The 26,580-nt window shown below is 42.3% G+C and overlaps 1 protein-coding gene across 48 annotated transcripts in view; it reads left to right on the forward strand.

The window, feature by feature from the left end:
* Positions 1 to 26,580, forward strand: part of LOC115589468 (receptor-type tyrosine-protein phosphatase delta) — a 365,710-nt gene that overhangs the window by 333,575 nt on the left and 5,555 nt on the right. For 23 of the 48 annotated variants that reach the window (XM_030430322.1, XM_030430330.1, XM_030430328.1 and 20 more), the window contains 14 exons: positions 864 to 957; positions 2,818 to 3,027; positions 4,049 to 4,209; positions 6,277 to 6,288; positions 7,736 to 7,848; positions 9,893 to 9,934; positions 10,507 to 10,604; positions 13,568 to 13,691; positions 16,493 to 16,668; positions 18,701 to 18,820; positions 18,930 to 19,084; positions 24,754 to 25,039; positions 25,947 to 26,125; positions 26,328 to 26,454. In XM_030430322.1, coding sequence (XP_030286182.1) covers positions 864 to 957; positions 2,818 to 3,027; positions 4,049 to 4,209; positions 6,277 to 6,288; positions 7,736 to 7,848; positions 9,893 to 9,934; positions 10,507 to 10,604; positions 13,568 to 13,691; positions 16,493 to 16,668; positions 18,701 to 18,820; positions 18,930 to 19,084; positions 24,754 to 25,039; positions 25,947 to 26,125; positions 26,328 to 26,454 — 1,897 coding nt within the window. The remainder of the gene's footprint in view (positions 1 to 863; positions 958 to 2,817; positions 3,028 to 4,048; positions 4,210 to 6,276; positions 6,289 to 7,735; positions 7,849 to 9,892; positions 9,935 to 10,506; positions 10,605 to 13,567; positions 13,692 to 16,492; positions 16,669 to 18,700; positions 18,821 to 18,929; positions 19,085 to 24,753; positions 25,040 to 25,946; positions 26,126 to 26,327; positions 26,455 to 26,580) is intronic. The other 25 variants (XM_030430337.1, XM_030430340.1, XM_030430339.1 and 22 more) reach the window with 3 other exon arrangements.

The raw sequence follows: 26,580 nt of genomic DNA on the forward strand, positions 1-26,580 counted from the left end.
TACATCAAACATAATATGATTTGACTTTAGAGAAATGGCTCTTTAGTCGGATATGGGACTTGTAAAGACATCCGGATGGTGCATTGGAACTGTCCATTGCAAATGTCTGTATTACTGATGATTATTTCTTACTCATGCATTGTGAATGGAAATAAACAACTTGGTAGCTGACCTTGTCAGGGATAATTCCTCCAAAACAGAGTCATTTATATTCATCCCAACATTTCAGTGTAATATCCACTTCACCTCAGTCATTACACACTGAAGCAGCCCGACTCATTTAAGCGCACTCCTCTAAGCCCTGTAAAATCTCTTATAGCTTTTCAACAAAGCCCGGGGTTGTCAGAAGGCCAAGGAGCACATCCGATTGTAGACTGACGCTTCAAACCCATCTTGGATTTTTTTTGATCTTGCTGGATGCACTTGGCCCACTGTGTCCCATGCCAGAGCTTAAGCTAATTAGAATCCCATTAGCCTGCCACACTGCCTTCCTGGCTAACGCTAGCTAATGCACTGCCCAACCAGGAAGCCCAGTAAACTCTGGCAGAGCCCGTTATCTCTCTTGCTACCCTGATGAATGGATGAAAATCCCTCTAATTCTGTGTCTCTTCTGCATTCACAGAGGTCTCCTAATTAGGCCTCAGGGGCGTCTCAGCGAGGTGTAACACTATTTCCTAACTGAAATGTTTACATTAAATAGAACACAGAGGGAAACGGTCGGTGATCAGTGGCTACCATCTCAGGCCAACATGGTGCGCGCTGGGCAATGCTGTAGTCGTTCTCGCTAACATGCAGGAGTTTGTTTGTAATCTGTGTCCTTGTCTGGAATATTGATGTATTGTGCTTTGCATTTTACTCTCCAGGGGATATTATATTGTGGTAGTACCCCTGAAGAAGCAGCGCCCTGGCAAGTTTCTCAAACCCTGGGACAATCCTGACGAGATGAATTTAGAGGAGGTAAGAAAAGTACAAATATGACATTTCAAATTTCAGGTATTTTTCTGTTACCCGGTTATTGTTGTCAGCTTCTTAACGGGGTCTACTTCACTGTGTGCACATGCACCCCATTTCCTTTCTCAAAGCTGGAAAAAAGCAAGTTGAGGGAGTTAAGAGGGCAGGAGGAACAGCAGATGAGTCTTCCTGATTGACGCAAATAGCTGCAGAGAGCACTGTTCATATGGAAATGAGAACATGAAGTAGCCATCAAGAGCTCTGCAAACTCAACCCCCATTCCCCACCTCCTCCTCCTCCTCCTCTTTGTGTCTGTGGTAATTACCTGAAGAGCTGCATCAGGCCTGCATGTCTCCTCTCATTTCAGGCAGAGCTAGGCTACTGTGTATGCACAAAACACTTGACAACTTTTATATTTAGCCAGTTGAGATAATTCAGGAACTTCTGTGCAGTGCAGGCATGGTTAGGCATGAAAGACATTTTTTCAGAAAATAAAGTTTTCTTACTATGTGATGTAAAGCTTTAAGCTACATTACAGGTATTCCTTTCAATGCATTGAAAGCTAATGGGTCTGCACGTACTGTAGTGTCTCCCCCCAAATCCTTATTTATTTTGAAATGTTCCATTGTATAAACATTGCAATATATCACATGTCTAGGAGGCTAAAAGAAAAACACACCATGTCCTTACAGCTCATGCCCACAGGCCCGTGTCTGTAGCCTTGACCGATTGCCCAAAAGTCGCCCCTCTGTCAGAATTTATTTGTTTGTCAATATTGGCACTCACCTTTTCACAACTTTTCCCAAGGGCAGCTAGATTTAGCCGTGTTGACAGGAGAGATGATTGAAGACATTATCGGGCAGCACCGACAGCCCCGCAGCCAAAACAGAGCACACACGCGAGCGCACACACCGCGATGTGAATGACAGGCGCACACAGCACGCACACACAATCACCTGCGCACGTAAGCCGGAGATATGAAATCAGACGCCCAGACAACTAGCCAGGCCTGATTAGCATAATTATGATCCGTGCTTTGTACTGGAAGTTCAGTTGGGTGGTACAGAGTTGGATGAAGGGCACGCTGGATGCATTTCTTTCATTCTGTCAGCGTTATTATTATTGTTGGCTGCGGGAGCAAAGGTGATGCTTGTAGCTCTAACATGTATTACCTCTGGAGACTTTGAGTACTGGAGAAAGAGACACTGTAGTTTAATATGTAGTAATTCCTTTTGAAAATTATAAGTGGCATTGGAAAAAGCCTTCAAGGTTGGGAGGAGGCCAAAACAGTGTGTGTTTTATTTTTTATTTTTTATTTTTTTAGATCTGTCTCTAGATACATAATTTAATATATCCTCACTTTGCATATCTTTAAATTATGAAAAAATGATGGATTGGAAAATACATAACGAGTGTACACTGTTAATCAAATCCAGCAAAAAATCTCCCCAAAATCTATTTGTTGACATCTAACCATCTCAAGCAAAAAATCTCTCTGATTGTATCAACAAGCGAAAGTAATTGAGCTCTGTAAGTTGTAAATCACTTTAGTCTCTCTCTCTCTCTCTTTTTCTTCTGCTTACTGTTTGACGACGCTGGATAATCCTCAACTGTTTTATATGCTGGAAATTCACACAATCTTTTAATATCACAATCTTTTGTAGTCAAAAAAAAAAAAAGATTAAATAAGTCATTGATCTTTTCTGTAATGTTCTGCCTCTCGCAATCAGCGTTTTCAGCTCAGCAATCAGAAAGAAATGAAAAAAAAAAATGGAGATAGCGTGATTTGTAGCCCTGTTTTTTATGCGTGTGCTGGAACGCGTCCCTACGTGTTATCGACTGTCTTCTTCTTACCCCTCACTGTAGCTGCTGAAAGAGATAAACCGAACGAGCAGAGCCCTTCGGTTCCAGAGGCAGGCAGAACCCAAAGCCTACATCGCTGCCTACTACAAAGCCCTGCCCAAAGATTTTACCCTGGGAGACGGAAACATCTACGGCGACTTTGAGAACAAGAAGCTCCAGAATGGCCAGGAATACATCTTCTTCGTGCTTGCTGTTCTGGAGATGTCTGAAAACGTAGGTTTGCTCTTTAACACATGCATTATCTCATTCATATGTGTCTCATATTATCCTTGAGTTCAGCTTCAGACATGAGCTTGCTCGCCTTCGGGTTATCCCATGCTAACAATCTCTGGTACTTTGGCTGTATTTAATAATAAACAATAAAGAGTTAAATCCACTGCATCGTGGTGGAGGGTCAGAGTTTACTTATGGTTATGTGTTACATCTGAGCCCTTGTGAGGCTTTTGACTTAAAAACTCATAGCTGCAGCTGGCCCATGGAAGCTGACCCTCGCTGCTTTAGGGAGAGAAACCCCTTAAGACCTTAGCTGATCGCGAGAATACCCCGATAACGGGGCTCCTCTTTAATTGCGTCCTACGTGCAGTCCACCTTATCTCCGCCGCTGCAGCTACTGTGTGTGCGTGTGTGCATGTGTCTGTCTGGACGGAAGACCAGAAAGCCGCATGATTAGGCAGCTGCAGGCGTGATGATGGATTTGATGAGCTGCAGGGTCTATAGTCCTGCCTCGCACTCTCTCCGCTAACCCCGAGTTCAGGTAGAGCAAAAAAACGATAATGACGGACGGAGGGAAATCTCTAATTTGCCCACTGAAGCATATATTTTCTTCCCACAAGACCATTTTTATTATCTCCTCTTAGAATGTGAAATAGTTCAATCAAGGCTCCTGTATGGGAGAGATACTGGAGATCATTTTGATTGGCCAAACTGCAGCTTAGCAGAAATTGCACAGCAAAACTTTGAATTGGCTTTTAATTTGTATTGTTGGTCATGCCGTCTTTGTCAGAGCCTTGTTAGATATGCTCTGTGGTGGGGCTGAATTAATTGAAGTTTTGCAGTAGTGCTCTGAGTATCTTGAGCCGAGGGTGTCTTGATCTAATGTTTCCCTTCCTCAGCACAGATTTATGGGTGTTCATGTAGCTTAAGGTGAATGGCTTTTGGTATGTGTAAAACAAAAGATCACAACACAGATTTAAGGACAGAACATTGATCCTGGATTTGTTTTTCCCTGGCTCAGATCATGTACGCCACGAGCCCCTACTCCGACCCGGTTGTATCAGCCGACATCGACCCCCAGCCGATCATCGATGAGGAGGAAGGCCTTATCTGGGTGGTGGGCCCAGTGCTCGCCGTTGTCTTCATCATATGCATCGTCATTGCCATCCTCCTCTACAAGAGGTGAGGACATGAAAAGACAATCTGCATACGAAATTAAGAAAATTAAATAAGCAGATGTGACTTCTACCTTAACCCTTAACTGTGCAAACAATGGTGTTAAACATTCACCGCAAGGGGACAGCGCAAAACACGCACTACTATATAAACATTATAACTTATGTATGTGCATTTAAAATGAATGTATAGCTACTATACATTTATGCATGAACATTAAATATTAAACATTCATGACACCAGAACATGTGCCATGCTCTGCAGAATTCCTCAATTAGCACATGTAAGTATAGAAACACTACATGTAAGAATTTAACTCAAAACCTGCGGTGGATTAATCTTCAGACTATCCATGACCTTCACTCTCTGCAGCTCACACGCACTCTAAATCTCACATGAGCAAATCCAAACATGCTGCCATCAAACGCAGACGCCTACGATCCTTCAACAGACACGTGCGTTGACAGAAAGTAAATCAGACACATTCATCTGCCCCCCCCCTGCACGCACAAACACACACTGGCAAACACATGGAAAACTGCGGCAGTGCACTTTCACACCGAATCAAAGCAGCCCTTTTGTCTGGAACCCCCTAGTGGTAGCGAGACCTTGTGCTGTCACTGCTCATCAGTCAAGCGTAGGAGGGCAGAGCTTTGACTATCTGCTCCATGTCACTGCATGTGTGTGCAGCTTCACAGAGGCCCCGGGGCCTGGGTAAGCATCCCGGCTGCCCCAGCTCCCTCCTCTCTTACCGCTACTCATTCCACAAGAGAGAGTGGCTCCAGATCGCGACTCTGACCTTACGCTGCCCTCCTGCTCAGCCACGTCACACGTGCGAGCAAATATCTCACACACATACGTCCGTGCACACTTTTCCCCTTCCTTCAGTAGCTTTTCTCTTCTCACCTTTTTCCATAATTTTCCAGGGAGTTCATTCAATCAAATGCCCAGCCTTAAGCAGAATTTCACAGTAGTCTTCAAAAAAGTAATTTTGCCAAGGTAAGATTAGTAAATGGAGCGTCAGCACAAGCTATAATCAGTGTTGAAGACAAAAAAAAAAAAAAATACATCAATAGCAGTGTCGGGTAAGAGGTTTAAGCACACAGCTTTATTCCGGCTCTCTCCTACACCTGATTGTCCTTGGATTCCATCCATATCAAGTTTTGGTTTAGTTAATACAAAAGTGAATTGAAAGTGACCAAAGAGCGTGGAGTGTGGGGGGCTTCAGAGCTTCCATCTGTGGCAGGCAGTTTTTCACATCAATTACCAAGCCAGTGTCACGTTAGGGAACGTCGGTGCATAACCAGGAGATATTTCTCTTGTCGAGATCAATTCTTATGCAACAGAGTGCTCCTCGTGTGCAAAACAAAGGGCAACAACCATGTAAATATTGAGCTCTAGGAAAGGACATGGGGATAACAATGTGCAGCTTCATCACAGAGAAACATAAATCAGAGTAAACTGAACACCTACACACAGAATAACTCAAGTCAAGTCGTGTCTGCTACCTGACCAACAGATTCTGGTAGTTTTTCAAACTAAAATATTAAATATGCTTAAACACATTTTAATACAGTATATGCTTCATAAAATAATGATCCAACATGTTGCTTGTATTTGATACCACATGCAAAAATCTTGAATATGCATAAATCCTGATTTAAAGAAAGAAAAAAAAAAAAAAACAGTGGTGGGCTTTTTTGTGGGGAAAAAACAGTCACAGCAATTAGGAGTCAAGAGATGACTTTTATGCTTGAACAAGAAGCAATCAGCCGAAACTGCTTGAAATAGCAGAGATACAATGTACAAATCTCGGATGCACCTGTGAAACTGTAGTATTTGAAACAAAGAGCCCCAAGGCGGCATAATTGAGCATAATCTCTGAAGTGAAGCATCACTAATCTTGCACGTAAAAGCAAAATTGAGATATGATTGGTATCGTTTTGTCTCTTATGCAGCCAGTCATTCGCTTACTCTACAGCAAAGTTTCTGGAATTCTCCATTCTATAAAGCCAAAGGTCTTACCACCTAATGTTGTGTCGATATTTCTTTTCTTGCCCACCAATGGAGCAGCAAACCGGACAGGTAAGAGTGAGAAGGAGGTAGACGCTAACTAATTCCCTTTAAATCCTTTTTTTTTTGTTTGTGTCCCTACACTGAATATATTATATTTAAACATGTAGAAATTGGTCGCTCACTGGAGTTCAAGTCATTCGTAAAATCAGGCTCTGCCCATCAAAATGAACGTGTTTAATACATTTTACTTACTATTAGCAGTGTTTTATCATTACCCATTAGTCATAAACATTAAATAAATTATGTCAAAACTCCATTATATTACCGTCAAACATATTCTGTAAATATGTTTATAAATTACTATGAATGTCCTGCAAAAGGTGATCAACATTTTATTGATTCTTTCTTTTCTTGATGAATAAGCTGCATTGCTGTTTATGAAACTAACACTTGATTTATACAACCTTGTGTTTTTGTCAGAGGTGACGATATACACTAAAAATCACACTCGTAATAACCGTCATTGATAAATGATAAAATTACCAGTTAAAGCAACATTATGTAGAAATTGTCATTTTGTGTGATTTGACGCCTCTAACAGTTTCAGATTGCAACACCATTTGGCAGAAACAAGTGATAGGAGGGCGGAGTGGCTGAGACAGAGACGCCATTCAGCCTTTTACAAGACACTGCGCCATCAACATGATTCTGAAGCTGTTATTTTAAAGTTAAAAAGTCGTATAATGTTGCTTTAATTAAATATGAGTTGGTAATTATTTCACTGTTAATAAATGCTTTATAAACCATTTGTCAAGCAATTCCAAAGGTTTTAAACATCAGCAACTTTGTGACGGCCATCCAAACGAAGTTTAAAGATGAACAACACAGTATTTATTATATACAAGTATAACAAAAATGAGTTGCAACCTTACATTAAAAATGTACAAGACAAATTATAGAGCATTTCATTGTTAACGGTGAAATAACGGTTATCCAAAGTTTCATTAAGTATAAATACAAAAAGAAAAGGTTATGATGAATTGTTACCAAGCGATAAATCAAATACGAATCCTAATAAAAGAATATTATTCAACATAATGCAATGTAGTACAATAGCAATAGCAAATGATATCTTTGTGTTCTTGTTGTTTTCTTTTGGACGTAGAGTAACAGCACCATGTTCCAACATGATGCAATCTAAACACCACCCCTAACTACACCTTCAGCATGAATATAGAGTTTAATTGACACCCTATCTGACGCTATCATTGAAAAGAGCTCCACTAAAGGTAGTATTTAAAGGGCCTATTGTATTGGATTGCATTATTCTGTGAAGTGTTGATGTAATTCAGTCCGCCTCTTGTAGCCTTATGTACTGTAAGAATGTAGTCCTGCCACCTCTCTAATTGCATATTTGCCTGCAGTATTTATCAGACTGGAAGGCAAGCGTTGAAGTTACACAGTAAGAGTTTTGAGCAGCAAAATAAATAATTCTAATTTACCGTTTGTTCTGCAGAAAAAGAGCAGAATCTGAAGCTAGAAAAGGCAGTCTCCCCAACAGCAAGGAAATGCCGCTGCATCACCCCACTGACCCGGTGGAGCTGCGACGTCTCAACTTCCAAACGCCTGGTAGGTATTCCAAATCAAGCCACCGGCAGCCATCTCCCGCACAACTGATTGTGTATTATAAAAGGTGATGCTACTGATTGCTCGCTTCAAGGAATAATTATATTCACAATTAGCCTTATGTCCTCCATTGTTTGTTCATTTGCAAACCACTGCTGACGCTGAATCCTAAAAACCCTAACGTCATAGAGAGTCAATCATCTTTGCAGTGAGATTGGCATTAAACGAGTGAGCAGTTTGCAGGTAGACAATGGACAGGTGCTCAGAGGAGGCACGGAGGGTCAAAACTGACAGTTTCCTCCCAGGAGACAATACTCAGTGGAAAAAGAAGAGGCAGAAATGCAAGCTCGACAGTTTCGTGGCAGCTGTCGTCTTCCTCTTCACCTGCGTTATCCGGGTCATCAAGGCTTGTCATGCTTACTCAGAATAGTACAGTCCTGCTTGAATGGTAACCTGCTGCTAGAAGTCACAGGATGCAGCATTGTGAAAGGTGAGGGAAATTAAAAACTGTGTCATGGCTCCATTATGTATGCGAGCCAATGGATTGCGACGACAAAGTGGTGACAAGCTGTAAATACTAGCGTTTACTATTTGACCTTTAACGCTTTAGGTGAGCCGTGGTCAGCGGTCATGGCCTTGACCTCGGTCATGTGGTCGTTTCTCGCCTGGGTGATGCGACGGGCGTCACAATCCATTTATCACCTGGAAAGGAGGAACGTGTCTTTGCCCCTCTCCTGACAGACAGAGACACACTTAACGGCTGCTCTGAGTTCCTCTGGCACCACCTGCTTTGGGACAGGTGTTCAGAGACTGCCAATAATGTTGTAATATCAAAGCCATATTTTTAAGGTCAGCTAGTATGAAAGCAGGATGAATTATCCCTGCAGGCTCATTTTTTGAAAAAGATTATGCATATTTATGAAAGCCCTTCAATGATGTTAGGACCATTACGGGCTGTTTCATCCTGGCAGAGGGGTATTTTTCCTTTTGGCTCAGAGTGATCTCAACCATCCTCCCACTATTTCACCCGCCTCTCAAGCCATCATTTCCTCCCCCCCTCCCCCCACCAAAACAGTGTTTCTAAGAGCCTGTATCTTGGCTCTCTCACTGCTGAAAAAGGACCAACATTTTTTTCCCCCCGACCACGTGACCACTTTCTCTCAAGTCCCGAAGCACTTCGACATGAGACCACCTCTCTTCCCCTACTCCCTCTACCCTTTCTTTCACCTCTTTACCCCTCAATGGACATTTTCATCTTAAGGATGCTTGATGTTTGAGCGACGGCATGATGGAAATGGTACTTTCATTGTTCCCCAGTGGTGGAAATGGATTTTGAGTAGCGGGGCTGCAATAGAAACACCCTTTGCCGTCTTTCAGAGAGACGTGAGAGTGGGTGGGAAAACGAGGCTCAGCTTCCATTAGCTAATGCCCACTTGTGGCAGCGACCAAAATGAAACATCACCTCAGTGTTGGAGAGAGAGAGAGACACCCAACTGCTGTGTCGTAATGGCACCTAAATTCTTAAGTTGCAGAGCTTTTGCTACCGGCCGGATTGCGCAGGAGGTACAAAAAGGTTTCCTCGCGAAGACCCTACACTTTTGATTGTTTCCTACGTCTAGGCTTTTAAATATGCTGATGGCACATATACCTCGACTACCAGCCATTTATAACAATGCCAATCCTACCTTGTCAAAGTCAAGCGAAGTTAACCGCAGGCTGAAACTTTATGCTGCAGACTCACATAATGTATCACAATGTCAGCATCCTCAGGTTAAAATGAATGTCAAATAATGTGGTTGCACGACTTTGGTTTGTGCTGCTAGGATTTGTATTCCCTGTACGCTTTCTTATTTCTATGACACGAGCATGGTGGCACAGTCGAGCTTCTAGCATGACAATTTTTGTATGTTACTAATGGATGTCCCATGTAGAATACACATAATTCATTCAACTACCTATTCAACCCCCTTCTGTTTGTGAAGAGAATAGTCATCACATTGCTATAACATCTGCAACGTATTTAATTACACCGCCGTTTCCTCCACAGGTTCAGGTGCGTCCAGTCACCCCAGTAACCTCCATTTGTCAAGTTAGTTGGTCTCGATTATGCATTTGACATGTTTTTATTTAGCTTTAATTCCTTTCTTTTCCTTTTTTTTCTGCCTAGTCTTGTTTTTCCATTCCCATCTAATCCATCTGGCATTAATGCTATGTCATCACAGGAGGCGGAGTTTGAAATGACAGCCTGAAAACATGTCATCGCTCAAAGCAGACGTCAACATCTGGCCTAACATTTGAATGTTTTTTTTTCGGTTGTTCTTTTGGTTGGTTGTTTTTGGGGATGTTTGTTTGTGTCTGTGTCTTACCGTCATGCTAACTACCCACGGCAGCTTTCTGTGTGAATAACGTTCTTCTCTCTCAATAGGGAGAGTCCCAGTGGGGCAAGTGTGCTCGATGACTTCTCATTGGCTTCTGTATCCATATTCTCTCTATTAGCATGGCCACTGCTTTGAGTGAACAAACTAGCCTAACAAGAATCCACTCTTCCATTCCCCCTGTTAAACACACATGCCGCTTATCTAATGATTCACTGTTGGCTTGTGCTTGGGTGATGCCCTCTTACAAGACTGGTGACTGACCTTCAGTCCGTCTGATTGACAGGTATGGCGAGCCACCCTCCGATTCCAATTATGGACCTGGCAGATCATCTGGAGCGTCTGAAAGCAAACGACAACCTCAAGTTTTCACAGGAATATGAGGTGAGTGTCTACAAGTGTTGATCCAGCAATTGGGATGATAACGGATAACGGAGCACGCATCACGCTCACAAACTGATTTCAAATAACTTTCACTCTTTAGTGTGGTGGCCAGCCATGCAAGAGCATTTAGTGATATTTTCCAGGAAGCTCTAATCCTATCATACCCATGTCAACCACACAGCAGTTCAAGCATGTCAGCAATGTGTCAACTGGCTCTGGTGGATGGCGGCCAAATGAGGGCAGAGGTTAGCAACGGCTTCCTTTCAGACAAACACAGAGATCTAAATTCGGTCGGAGTGCCTTTTCACGGCATGCATTTTGACATGGCATAGCAGGAAACGCACAGTTCAATTATCAACATTAATAATGGCTGCATTCCATTTCCACTCTCAGGGCCCTGCCACTGTGCCTGCTGGTTCACTGACATGATTTACTGAGGCACTTGAATGGAAAAGAGGCCGTTATTAATGTCATTAGTAACACCTGTTTTTTCATTCCATGACAACTCAAAAATGTCTGCTGTGAAAAAGGCCTATGTGACGAAACTGAGTAAAAGGGAATACTGTTATACCAAAAAACCTGCAGAGAGAATGCACCTATTTTACGTGTAATTAGTTAATCAATATGATAAAGCCCTGAAGACAGCCCTGGTTTACGCTGCCTAATTTCATCTCTCCTGTAAATGCCACATTCCCACTACTATCATCTGCTCCACATGGGAAATCATAAACAACCAAATAAAATAATAGGACTAAAATTCAGAGGTTTTGCTATCAGCATCTTGAGCCATCACCACTGCTCACAATACGAAAGTGCCAGATGGAGCAAACGACATACTAAAGCTACAGTGTGCTATATATAGAAGGATATTCAGTATTCCAACCACTTCATCTTAGTTTTTACTCGAGATTTTTCGGCCACAATCAGAATAAAAATGCACCATGGAACAAATGTGACAATAACTATAACTTAAGTGATTAAATCTTCGAACGTCCTTAAAATTTGTGCTTTCAAAATCCTTCGGGCTGTAGTCAGACAGTGTAAACATTTCCTTTATACTTGCATGCACGAGGTCCTTTTCTGGGGCGCTGTGTGAGATGGGAACGGTCACTCTTTCTCTGCCCATTTTCTCTCTGCGGGTCCTGCAACGGCTCCAAAATCTATGAGGTCACCACATGGTCGGCTGCCAAGCTGCCCAATCATTATTGCAGCTTAAGTACATTGAATTCCAATTTCATAGAGCTCATTCGAGAGCAGTGGAAAGCAATTTTGGGAGCACAATGAAATAAAGATTTTTATTATGAGCAATGTTGCAGCCCAGTGTTTCAACATATTTTGATATAATATCAGGCTTAGCCAGTAGTTTGTCCCCCACATATTGCTGCTTTAGGTGAATTCTGCAGATAAAGAACTCAGGGCTGAAATGTATTATTGTATTCACGTTGAGCTCGTATGTTCTAAAATAACTCTTAATGTGTTTCCTTCCATGGCCGTTGTGGTATTTTAAAGACTGCAATTATTAAACTGGTCTGAAATAAATAAAACTATTTTTATGTGTTTATCATTACTGTAAATTATTTTGAAGAAGTCATAAAACTATGATCATATGCAGATCTATAAGCAAGATCAGTATGGCTGTGTGTGTTGCAGTATGTCCTACAGCACGTCTTCTGTGTTACAGTGGAGATTAACTCATAAAAGCAGGCTGTAGTCATTAAAACACAAATGCAATATTTTCCCTGTAATGTGAAATGGAATGCTATTTTTCATGTCTTTGAATTTTCCCTTTGTGATATTATATTTTATAGTTCATTTATCTGTGATGAGGGACCATTATCAATCCCAGCTCCACAAAGCTGAATGAGGGCTCGGGTAGCAAATTCTGTTGAACTAGTCTCAAGTGTGGTATTCCTGTCTGTGTCATCAGGTCCTAAAAATCAAATGGAACACAATCTTTTCCTCTGTGACCAATTCACAACGTGTCGTTTTGTACATCTAATAATTTATACGAAGCGGGTATTTCATGACAAGGACGACACAAAGTTCACATTGTTCTACAAAGTGAAGTATCCACTTAAAGTCACATTTCCATCTACAGAGTGTTCTCCTACACTTTTAATTTAAGATTTGTCAACTTAGAGTCCAGTGTCTGTTGACAACCCCATTTTCTGAGAGGCAGGAAAGGATTCTACTGAAAAACATTAACAGAGAAGAGTCAAAGTCTGGGTTAGACTATTCATCAAGTAAATCAGCCTGTAGTCAGACAAGAACAATTTTCTTTGGAGACAATAACTTCTATTACTTTTCTATCAAGAGTGCGGCATATTTCATGGTCCATATTTAATTTATAAGCCTTCACGTGATGTGTGTAGAAAGTGGTTATTTTAGTATTCCTGCACACACAGTGTGTAGCCTTAAGACAATCTCTTGCTTGCCCAAGGGCTAGAAATGAAGCAACATTTTATCAATATTTTACAACCTTTCTTCCTCATTGTATTGTACAGATGAGGAGGAAGAAAATCAATATTATGCATGACATTAAGACAAACTATTTTGTATTTGGACAAATATACAGTCAAAAATAGACTGTGTTAAACAAAAAGGACACATCGGAAAAAACAAGACTGAATTCAATTGTTTTCAATTGTAATAAGCTGCCTTCCTCATAGACTTGACAAACAAGGGCTGGGTCAGACATACAAAGCTAAGTATGGCCTTGAATTTCACCAGACTCTTTAATAGATGTTTTTAAATATCAGTAAACTACAATGGACCAGACTTTTATTACCAAATGCTCTGTGGTGAAACGCATATTTGAGTCTGCTCTCTGATAAGGATCTTGCACCAGTGCCTCATGGGCAATTTCCCCAGAGTTGAATTCAATCTAAGCAACGAACTACTGTTAAATTTTCATATAGAGCAAAATATTCCACTGTAATGATAAATCTTCTTCTGCTTCACAGTCCATCGACCCTGGTCAGCAGTTCACATGGGAGCATTCTAACCTGGAGGTCAACAAACCAAAGAACAGATATGCCAACGTGATTGCCTACGACCATTCTAGAGTCTTGCTCTCCGCTATTGACGGTATGCCGCCCACCGACATCTTCCCTCCCAACTGCTGTATTGATTCCAAAGACAGCCTGTGCAACTGTATCTTTTAGACCTCGGGAGTGCAACCAGAGTGTACTTTTAATACATATTCCTCCACAAGTGTGTCAGAGTACTTACTTCTTTTCATGCCGCAGGTGCTTGAGAAGGAATAGATGGCTTTAGAAAAAGGCAGTTTTCTGTAAAAAAAAGCTGAGTTTAATCATATTTAAGAATGATGTACAGTGAGTGATGCAAGTGTGTTTGATCAGCATCTGTGTCTTTGAATTGGTGGCAGGAGATTTTTTTTTTTTTTTTTATAATGCCTGGGCAAACAACACTGAGTACACTGGAGGATGAGGGGATGCTTTTTGCTACCTCGTTGAACCTGACAGACAAAACTCACAGCAACACACAAGATGAAGCTAGAATACTTAGATTACTGACTCAGTCGACAATGCATCGCTACAAGCATTAAATGTACAGGACTCCTTCAAGGTGTGGTTGCATTGAGCTGAACATCAAGACCTTGCAGCCAAATAGCGCCAAACTTTTATATTCACAATTATACTTGAGCCCGTCGCAGACCTGACTTGAAAAGTCCAGTCAGAGTCTTCGGCACTTAAGAGATGTGTAGCACTGTACAGTACAGCTTCTAAGGAATGAACGGCCACTTTGGAATGGTTAGTTAAGTGCTGGCTCCTTCGCCAGTTTATTGGATTAAGCACAATTGCGCACACAGCTATTAATTAACAATTTCCATCGAGCTGCTCCCATGGAGAGTGAAGGAAAATAAACAAAGTAATAAATGGCTAATGTGACATAAACAGATAGATAAAGACTTAGAGAGCTCTTTTCGCACTCTCTCTCAAACAACACACAGCTTGAGCGTTGATGGAACTCCATTAGCCAGGCGTATAAACACATCTGCACAACCACATTGGCGCCTTTGTGCTATAGCAAGCGAGTAGTTCTCAGCCAGGGGGACATGAGGGACTTCCTCTTCTCCCTTCTAAAGCTTAAACAAAGCCTTTTGGCAAGCAACGCGTCTATTGTTTACTCTGATTGAGTTCTTTGAATAAAAAGGGATTTGGGATTTGACATCAGAATTTGTAGACAGCTGCGGCACTTTTTGGAATTTATTGATGTGGGGATGGATCAGCAGAATCTTTGGAATACAGGCACTCTGAAGCTCGAGTACATCTGTGGACTTTAATTGTCGTGACATCACTGAATCTGTTCAGCTTCTGATGAATGACGAGGCACCTCTTGCCAAGTTGCCGGACCGTACAAAACACATACTTAGCAGGATTAAACTGGTATCTAAAGTTAATCCCTAAAACTTTGCAGACACTTGCCAAAATTGTACAGATCCTAATTTCAATTAGTATGTATTCATTTTTACGAGCATGATCGCTGCATATTCCACCAAATTCTATGTTCTTTTTGGAAGCATTCAAGTTATGCGTGAGCTCACAGTTTTTGCCATTTCTATATTTCTACAAGCGGCTGATTGAGTAAAAAAAAAATCATCAAAATTTAATACGACAACTTTATTAGTCTGCCCTGTAGTAGTGTGGTCTTGTGTTCGCAAGTATTGCATGTCTTAAAATGAATATACTCCTAAGAATCTAAATGTTTTAGCATCACAGTATTGCATCCTTAAAATATTTCTGTATATTCTTTTCTACGAGGAGTGCTGAACAATACTGTAGCAATGTTTATTTCTCAAAAAAGCATGTTGACAGAGAAAACGGTGGAATTCATACAAATCCTGAGTGACAGAAAGCATAAAGGCAAAATCCATTTGCAAATGTGCATTAAACAACACTTGCCTCATTCTCATTAAACCACCGTAATGTGCCTTTTTGCTTTTCAATTTGGAAACACACTGGGCTTAATTGTATTTATCCCTTGTCCATCACAAAAATGTACTGCCTAGCCGCCTGCCTGTGTGTACAACTCCAACATTTAAAGAGAGAGACGGGAAAAAAGCTGGAAAAAAATAATAATGGGGGTTGGTTTTTTGAATGTGTTCATATTCCATTTTCTTTCCCTTTTTTCTGGTGAATAAGTTACCTGGGAGTAAAAGGGAGTCTGGGAGGAGAGGGGGGGGGAGAGGAAGCAGTTGGAGTGAGGGGATTCTCTGATACGTGGCGTCCATGCAGATGAGACTTATCTTGGTCGACCATGTGTGCACGAAGCCCCTAAACTGCCAGTCCTAAAGCATTGACTAGCTGTCAGCTCCGTCTCTTTCGCCTGGATTCGAAAAAGGCTGCTGTGCCTTTCATTTAATATAAGCAAAGGGAAGGAGGAGAGGAGGGGGGGGGGGGGGGGGATTGTTTTGCTAGTTTTTTTGTTGGTTTGTTTTTCTCCGTGTGAGGTGATAGACTTTTACAGACCAAGCTTTATCTGTAAGTGACTTGCAGATATGGAAGAGGGACGCAAAAACTGAGGATTTAAATGCTGTTGATAGCAAATACAAATCCTTATGGACAGTAAAACCGTTTCCAAATCTGACTGTTTTATGCTATTTTTCAATTTAATAGTCAGAGAAAAACCGAGATGATTACCTCACACTGTGTCCCCTTATGTCCGGGAAAATCTCTGACGTTATCTCAAATAACTGTAGGAAAAATAAAGGCCAGGACAAACTTATGAGGTAAAAAAAATACCAGGATTTTGTGACATTTATTGTCCACATTGGGTTAGTCTCCCACCACTGCCTCTTATCGTTATCTGTTCTTCGGATACCAAAAACAGCTTGACAACCCAAGTCACACCTTGTCTGTTTTTAGGTATCCCTGGAAGTGACTACATCAATGCCAACTACATCGATGGCTACAGGAAGCAGAATGCGTACATTGCCACCCAAGGATCTCTGCCAGAGACATTCGGAGAGTTCTGGAGGATGATCTGGGAGCAGAGGAGCGCCATCGTCGTCATGATGACCAAACTGGAGGAGAGGTCCAGGGTAAGAAAAAAGGATCTCCCTCTCTTTAATGAGTTGTATCGAAAAGAAAGGACAAGGTCAAAACTAAAGTGTGGGAAACAAAATTCAGATGCAACAATGACTCAATTTTTCCATTTTTAATTTGACATTGTACATTAACAGGACAGGAGTCTTCCAGCTCTGCTCATTCTCCGTTAGTGACATGATCAGTTTGACGTCCCTGTCCTCCTAATCTTCTTCTTTTTTGCAACCATGTTGTAATTTCTACAGCATGCTTGTACTCTGGCGTTCCCTGTTTATTCTCCAGGAGAAGCCAGGTTGCATTCCATCACCCACTGATATCCTCAATCCTCTCCTCACAACAACACTCTGCTGTTGTTTAGTCCTGACTGATTAGTGGCATCGCTCCCTTCATTAGCTGAGCACTGCTGAAGGCACTGGATTACAATCAGTGATTAAAAACCCCAGAGAAAGCTACGCCAAGCTGTATGCACTCTCTACTTCTTAAAGGTTGGTGTGGTCAAAAGGCTCTTTCTCCCTCTCTCTTGCACATCTTACAGTGTTTGACTGAGCGGATGAAAGCTTGCGCGGACTCCATAAGCTACTGACCTTCACACTTGTATGCCTTTTCTAAGAGCCTGGCACACTGTTAACAGGGGTGCTGACTCAATCCGGAGAGCAGTTTTCACTCGGTATCTGTACAATCTGCAAAGCAAATACATTCCTGCGGCTGCTCTTCAACAGTGTCGGCACTGTAAAATGTGTTATTCTTCGATTAAAGGTCCTTTACTGGAGACTGTGAGATTCAAAGTATTTTTCTTAATTCTAAAGATGCTTCTTAGGTCCTGCAAATGCTAAAAAGCAAAAAAAAAAAGATGCATCCTGATGCGGATGCATGGTGGTCAGCAGGTCCTGTTCAGGCCTGTGGCAGCTGACCAATCAGAGAAGACTGGGCTTTTCAAGAAGAAGGCTTTAAAAGGACAGGCACTAAAATGGAGCATATGCACAGGGACTGAATAGAGGTGCTGCAGCAATAGGACAGTATGAGCAAAATCATTTAAAAGAAGAGTTAAAGAAAGTTCAGATGTTCTCGAAGGCACCAAAACTAAGGTATTAACTAAAAATAGCATAATATGGGATCTTTAAACTTGGTCCATGCTTCACTCCATACAAGCTTTTTTGATATGAGGCTGTTTCTGGACTCTGCTGTGAAAGCTTCCTGCGAGACGCCCCACTCTTCATGATCCAGCAGTGCCATTATGTTGTCTGACATTTGTAGTACATAATGTGCTTTTGTTTGCTGCCAACAGCCCCTGTCTTTCATATTAATCAGTCATATCATTCACTGGGAAGCACTCAAGCTGTCTTTGCATGTTTGCATATATAAAGCTTGAGTATTTGCAAGTAAACACTGTTATGAATCACTCCATTACTCAGGGTGTCAATGCTATAACAGCTGCACAGGAAATGAAATTAGTGGACTTGTTAGATGTTTGAATATTCCAGTGGTACAACTGGTGTTCAGTTGTCATAATTCTCAACAGTTACAGAGCGTCAGGCAACAGGACATCTTTAATACGATGACACTGTTAAACAAACTGCTGAAACCACATTAGTTCTACTGGGCGATACGAAGAAAAGCAATTGAACTGGAGCCCGGTTATTTCCTCTTCAACACCAATAGTGCTTCCCTTTGTCAGCGCAGCAGTAATGCTATAATGGAACAGTGTTTTATTGGCCCTTAACTGGGAAACAAAGCTGTACACTCGAATAGCAATAAAGCTGACCCGGTAATATGATTGGAAACCTTGCTTACCTTTGTAATTATAGACTATGTCAGGACAATTAATAGCATTGTCGGCTCCATACAAATATCTCAAGCCATTTCATTGATTATGAAATCATACTTAGTCAGCAGGAATGACGCCAGTGTTAAAATACATTTCAACATTGCTAGAGTCCCAGTACCTGAAATAAATGATGTTTTTTTAACAAACAGGCTCATATATTCCTATCCAGACCTTGTCAAGAACAACGTTTCTCTCCAATGCAGGTGAAATGTGACCAATACTGGCCGACCAGAGCGACGGAGACATACGGCCTCATCCAAGTGACACTGCTGGACACAGTCGAGCTGGCCACATACTGTGTCAGGACATTTGCACTTTTTAAAGTAAGGAACATTTTGTTGCCCTGTAGAAGCTACTAAGACCCCACGACAGCTGTCAAGTATTTGATTCAGGTTGTGTCGTGCCACTAACCTTTTCCGCCTCCATATTCAGAACGGCTCCAGCGAGAAGAGAGAGGTGAGGCAGTTCCAGTTCACGGCCTGGCCAGACCACGGGGTGCCAGAGCACCCCACTCCGTTCCTGGCCTTCCTGAGACGGGTGAAAGCTTGCAATCCTCCAGACGCAGGGCCCATGGTGGTACACTGCAGGTGAGAAACAACATGGTTCACAAAAACATCCTGAAGCATGAAATTGATTTTGTTCTCTCCATTTGCCGTAATGAATATATGAATAGATATGACAAAATACAACACACGCATGGTTATTTAGAGGTTTATATGTGAGTCATTTGTGTACTGATAAGAGATTTTTAAAAGGAGAGCGGACATGAACCAAAATAAAAACTGTTGTCTGAAGGAGAATATTTAACTGTTGCCTACTGTGAGCCCAAACACATGAGCCTACTGGCTTTCATAGAAAGCACTTTAATTCTGAGGGTGCTTTCAACATCACAGCACAAAGAGTACGAGTGGCATCGCCCTCAGCAAACTTAAACATCTCCTCCCACACACTGACACACAAGACATACGCAGACCTGTCGCCTTCCTCGCTACACCGCTCGCGTGTCTCACATCAGCAGCCCTCAAGTTGCCTCGGCTCATCCCTTGGGTTATTGCGTCTGAAACAAATAACTTTCACGCCAACTTCACTTCCCTCAGCTACATAAGCGGCCAGACACCCAGCAGAGAGGCACGAGGATATAACACAGACTTCTGGCTCCTCTCAACTCGGGAAGCCATCAGAGGCTCGGCAAAGAGAAAGCGAGTGACTGAAGGGAGGAAAAAAGGCAGTAAGAATGAAGGAACGGCGATAGTGAGTGTAATAGATACAAACTTGTGTCAGAAAGTGACAAAAAAAAAAGGAAGGGGGATTACTGAAGAATTAGAATTACCACATGCTGAAGTTAATTAGAGCTAGTTGCCGAATCGCTTCAAATTGAAAATCCTGACTTTTTACAATGAAGCAGAATGCAGGAATTAATGTCACTCTGCAGATGGGAGTTTTTAATTCCTCTGGCTCCCCATCAGATACAGTCATTTCCAAGCTGCAAATCCTTTGAAAGGCATTTCCTCACTTCATGTTTGACCACAATTTTAAGACAGAGCCATCTTTTATATTTGCATACTTTGCATACTGCACAATAATGTGAGGAGAGTTTTGTGGCTAAGCGGAGATATACACAGTGCAAGAAAGAGCCTAGATAAAAACTAGAAGGAATGACACACTTTTATTGTTTATAATTTACAGCGTGATACAGTCTGGAGCAGTTGCGTAATTAGTTGGTGCACATAAAATTGCGGCTCACCATGTATTCACCATTTACACCATGAAACATTTTTAAAAAAACAATCGAGGGCTCTGGATTTCTTTGTTTGGGTTGTAGTAAAGTTAGAACTGTTAACTACACACTGTTCCCGTTCCCTGCGTATCACAAATTAGAGAAACGTATCAGCATTGTAATTACCTCCGCACGCACCACCATGAGACGGATCCTAAGGCGTAACCAACCAATCATTTTAGTGTCCATGATCTACTCCTCAGTCTAACTAAACCCTTCCAAATGACTCAGCCCAATGCAGTATCGTGTGCCTCACATGTTACTGGAGTTCCATAACAATTCATTTGATATACACAAGACTGCATTGTGATGACGCAGATGTAAGTCTAATTAGTGGTTAACCATTACTTACTTTAGGTCTGTGTGCTGGTGGGATGTGCTTGTCTCGTGTTACAGTATTTCCAGGACTTCGTCTTGGTGTAAATATTATTTAGCTCGTCAAGTATTCACAATTTCATAAATATATTTATCTGCTTTGTATTTGAACAAGCTGCATATTTTTTCAGAATAACAGTCCCAAGTATTACCACGCCCAAATCAGAACCAGAATCAGGAAAGTTTACAGAATCTTAAACGACAATATTTTGAATACATAATTACTGTTATGTACAAAGGACCCAAACTTCCTGAAGCATTGTCTTTAATATATAAGGTCTAAATGCTATTATGTGTTTCCACGGCAAAGCCAACCCTTGTGACAAGGTGAAATCACAGTACATCTCGGGAAACCTGCCTCCCACAGCCACTACAGCATATTTCTTGCTTTCCTTGCGCCTGCTGTTTTCACTAACCCATGGGTCAGGGGCTGTTTTGCTCTTCTAGCTAAAGGGCTACAGAGGCGTTGTGAGGCAGTGGAAGAGGTCAAAAGGACATGATTAAATGCCATGAAGATCACCGGCCTCTCTCAGTGACTTGGAAGGGAAACTTTTGATAAAGCAGCCCACAGTTTCAAAGGATTGAACTGGTGACCTACCACCAGTGCCCTTTTTTTCCTCTAAGCTATAGTGAACTATTGTATATATTGTATATAACACATATAAGACAATGCAGACTACTTACCTAATTGCCTTTAATTTCATTACTGTAGTTGTGAATGGCAAATACAAGCAGCTAGCTTGCTAGCAAAAACAGATGCTTTACCTTTCGCTATTTTTAGGCACAATTTTGTATTTCAAGCATAAGTGGACACAATGATGGAGGACAGATGACTGGATCATGACGCAGGAGTGGTTTGAAGAGTTTCTAACAGTCGTCCTCGGGACTCATTGTGCTCTGAGTTAAGGAGTCACTGCACCCAGGCAAAGAACTCTGCTTACACTGGAATATAGTGGCGACAGCAGCCGTGATGAAGTGTCAGCTATGTTCATCACTGTGGTCAGAGCTTTACCTCCTGCAAGATTTGGTAACCCGTTAAATACACCACCAACAGCCTGACCTCACCGGGTAGGTTCAATACATCGATTCGATGATCGGTGATGCAACGTTATCGATGCAAAGTGAAAATATTGATCCAAATCCTAATGGTTCAGATGCGGCATTATTTTTGAATTCCCCTGGCACATCTTTGTCACCTCGTCTGTCCAAGCGCGCCTCCTTCCCAAACATTCAAACTGCGCTAGCGCCCGGCAGGTCATGGCAAGCAGCCAAGAACAAGATGATGAGGATATTTACTCCCCTCTCAGGAATAAATCAACAGTGTAGAAATATTTTTGGTCTTTGGAATAAAAACAGGGCATGTCACTCAGCTATCCACTGACTTCTTTCTCTGCTATGGTAGTATCAGCTGCCTCCGTTTCAACAATGTTGGCCTGAAAGAACATGCATGCAAGCTGAAGTTTAAATAATACATCATTTCTAAAGCTAAGAGGTAAGAGTAGAGGAAAAGTCTGCTAGCTGCTAGGCTAATTTATACAATGTAAAATACAACAGGCATAATTTAATAATGGTGGCCAGCAAAACGTGTTCTGTCTCTGTGACAGCTGATATTGAGGCACATTTTTTATTGCTTGTTAAATGTTCTTCTTAAATGTTTAATGTTTTATATAGGTGTCAGGTTAACGTACATTTTTCCCGCTCGTAACTCCTTACATTTACCTATGTGTTGTTCTCTTATGGCCAAAAGCAGAATAGAAAATGGTGGCAGTTTCTACTGCAGCTGATTGTGGGCCGATGTCATCTCATATTGACACAGACTTTTATCATATCCCTAAATATGGCATTGTTGTCCAATAGAATAAATGTAATACCAGAGCCGATGAAAGTGTTGATCTACACCACTAGTCAACACTCCCCAGTGGTTTCGCCAAGCAGAGACTAAAATTATTATTGACTCCATTAATAGTGATCCTTGAGTTCATGTGTGTGCGTGTTCAATTGGAAGTGCAGGGAAATGGTGACAAGGTTAGCTGACGGCGAGAGATTCGGTAACAATACATATGTAATTGCTTTCACTGCTGCTTGCGCTTTATCTACTCGTGACTCATTGCAGCTGTATTTCACACTGCACTTTTGCTCCCCATCCCCTATTCCCTAAACTCCTGGAAAGCATATTAGTCTGACACTTAATGTGTGTCGACGTCCAAAGCAGCTGGTCTTGACTGGCTGAAAAGGCGGTGTCAGGTCATTAGTGCAGTCGGTCCGCCAGCTCCCCTTCAACTGCCAAATGTTCCAACGGCTTTCTGCACCACCTCACCCCGCCACACACACGTCACTCGTCGATAAAGGAATATTGCACATGGTCAAAGCATTTCCCGTCCATACATTTAAAGAAAAATTGCAGTTAATATACATTCCCTCGGCTCAGTCTTTTGGAAAACTAACTTGAGAGCTGCACAACTTCGAGACCCCTGGCAGCATAACACAACTCTACCTTCTGTCTCCTCGCCTCCCTTCCCCCATTCCTCATCTTCCCCTGTCTCCGTCTCTCTAGCTCAATGCTGTCACTCTGTCACTTACTCTCTCGCAGGTCATCACTCTCCCACATTCAGGTCTGCACTGTAAAATGTTTTCAGATTGGAAACAGCTGGGGTAAAGGGAGAAATCTCCTGCATCTCTCTGCACCCCTCGCCCAAGGCCTGAGGTGTTCTCAGACCTGGAAGTGATTCATTCTTCAAATATCCCTTCAAATATAGATACATTTCTCTGCAGCACGATTCTCCCTTTCACTCAAATGCACATTTTGCGACCCCCCCCCCCCCCCCCTTGAGCAGTCCCCAAAAAAAAACCCCTTCAGTCTCATTCAGCCAATGTCAGCCATTTTGAAAGTGATCATCAGATAATTTGTTAAAGCCAATGACTCCCATACGTGTCTTTATTCCATTTGCAGCGCAGTTCCAGTGCAGCATGGCACATTAAGCAGACTTGGCCCCCGGGGGCTAACTTTACTCCCTCTTGAGTTTTCCTTCTCAACCCTTTCCCCCCGTTTCTCGGAGCAAATGAAAAACAAATGCTCCATCAGAAGGAGGAGGCGCGAGAGCATGGCTCACACCTCGTAGGCATGTCAGCTTAATGGATTGAGTAACCTATTTACTTTGGAGTGCCAAGTGCAAGGACTTGTCTTGTCAATGCTGCGCTTTGCGGGAGGTGGGAGGAGAGTTAACGAACAAGATTTAACACCACCCTGTCACCCTACGGTAAATAAATTGTCATCAGAAAACATCTTGCTTGCTGAGGCATGAGCTATTAAAACATGTAATGTGCAGGGGCGAGCACTTTTAGATCGTCAGCAGTCTGCAAAAGGCATTTACATTTGTACAGCGTGTCTCAGGCTGGCCTGCAAGAAGAGGCTGAAGAAGAGTAAACCATTTTCCCTCCATGTCAGAGTGCTTTTTATCACCTGTGCATTTTTACACATTAATGTAAAAATGTGCCCGTGTGAATCTTAATGAAGAGACGTGCCTTTCAGCGCCTCTTCTAAAGCTCTTATGCCATTTGGATGCTCCGCGCTAATCTAATGGCATTAATTGAAGTCAGCTGCACTCGTCAGAAGTTTCCAGACACATTAACGAAACCCTAAAAGAATTATACTCGCCTTTGTATCCACATTTAGGTGCGCATTTGTTGTAGTGGCACTCCTCGGAACCATGAGATAAAGGTTAAATGTTGCTGTTGCATAAGTGATTAGTCCTGATGGGCTGGAGAGCACAGGTGGGGTCCAGAGGGGAGAGACTAGATTGCAAAGCCAGCAGTGAGCCTGCTGAAGGCTGCGACTGACGAGCCCTCTTCTCCACACAGTGCCACTTCAGATTTAATTACACTCCAAGCCAAATGGTCCGTCCAACAGTGGCAAACTTGGCACAGAGAGTTTGCCTCATTGCTAGGGGAAAAGAAGTTCATCAAAGCTGGTGCACATGTTTTAAAAGACACCTTTTCTTCCACCAGGCGTACTGTGTTTGCCAAGTTACAATGCAGAGTTGTATATTCAACCTAACTTTTCCACGAAATAACATCCATCCCTCCCCGTCTTGTCTTTGACTGCAGTGCTGGAGTGGGACGCACAGGTTGCTTCATCGTGATTGATGCCATGCTGGAACGTATCAAGCACGAGAAGACTGTGGACATCTACGGGCACGTAACGCTAATGCGTGCCCAGCGCAACTACATGGTGCAGACAGAGGACCAGTACGTCTTCATACACGACGCGCTCCAGGAGGCCGTCAACTGCGGCACCACCGAAGTGCCCGCCAGAAACCTATACGCCTACATCCAGAAACTGACGCAGATAGAAGGTGGAGAGAATGTCACCGGAATGGAACTTGAGTTCAAGGTACAAACTTGCCATATGTAGTGTGAGTTTAAATCCCGTTGGCACCCCCGTTTTCTGAGTCGCATGCAGACCACAGTGTCATTGATTGGCCTTTCTCAGTACAACTCTTTTCCAGTTCCCATTAGGCCCGCCAGACAGCATGGGGCCTGTGGTTTCCTCTCTATTCCAGTCAGTTAACTCGCTTGTGTAATCCAACATAGGATAAATTCTCCCTCTCTGGTTCCCCCCTTCCCATAGCTCCCCTACATTTAGTAACAGGGGTCTTGGTTTACATGAAAATGCCAAACACAGGTTTCCCCCCACCACAGAACAGTTGCCAGAGGGACTTGGGCAATATACTTTACAATAAGAGGCTTAACCAACCTTATTCAGCCCCGAGCAGTCTGTGGTGTTGCTGTACGCATGGCATTGCCTTGCTTGTCACGCACCTCCTTTCTTGCTGTGTGATGGATGCTGATTCCACTAAGGGATGATAAACAGGTTAGATTACACTGCACTTCTGTCCACTCCAAGCTCCCTTGGGTATCCATTTCTCTGTCTTTTTCATCATAACATGCTATTTTTTCCCTGCAAAGGCAAGCCATGATTGTCATCACTTTGATGCCATTTCCATACATTATGGTTAGGTGAAATATTATATAACCAGAGTACACTATGAGCCATTATAGTGTAGATTTCATCACCCACTGTGTATGGTATATTATTTTTGCATTCCTTCCTACTCGCACGAGAGAAAAGTGTGCAATTGTTCATCGTACTCTGATCTTTATCACGTACAGTAGAGTCCACCTTTAGTGTCAGACACAGTAGGTCACCAGATAAAGAGACACCGGAATGTCAGCGCCCCTCTGTCCTGACCTGGCACAAGCACAGTCAAAGATGTCTCTCTTTCTCTGTCTCCATGCAGCGTTTAGCTAACACTAAAGCCCATACGTCGCGATTCATCAGTGCCAATCTCCCCTGCAACAAGTTCAAGAACCGCCTTGTCAACATAATGCCATACGAGTCCACACGAGTGTGTCTTCAACCAATACGAGGAGTTGAGGGCTCTGACTACATCAATGCCAGCTTCATTGATGGGTACAGGTGAGTGATAACCTACTCTGATGCCGATTGCCAGTCAGATGACCAGTATACGTATATATTCATTCGACTTTTAAAAATGGCTTGGCATTCCTCAAAAACAGCTACATCTTTGAGATATTTTTATTTTGATCAATAATCGCAATAATGGCTGTGTTCTAATGTATGTCCATGCTGATTATATCTCGTCTTTTCTAACCCACAGGCAACAAAAAGCCTATATTGCCACACAGGGACCACTGGCAGAGACCACAGAGGACTTCTGGAGAATGCTCTGGGAGCACAACTCTACTATTGTTGTTATGCTCACCAAGCTTAGAGAAATGGGCAGGGTATGAATATGCTCCCTTTGTTTTGGCACATTAACCTCCCTGTTCTGGCCGGAGAACACAAAAGCATGTTACGAGACAGCTTATATTAAATACCGTACGCGAGATTCAGCCATGAGAATATAAGCT

This window comes from Sparus aurata, chromosome 10 (assembly GCF_900880675.1).
Source record: "Sparus aurata chromosome 10, fSpaAur1.1, whole genome shotgun sequence".
In the NCBI taxonomy this organism is placed as follows: Eukaryota; Metazoa; Chordata; class Actinopteri; order Spariformes; family Sparidae; genus Sparus; species Sparus aurata.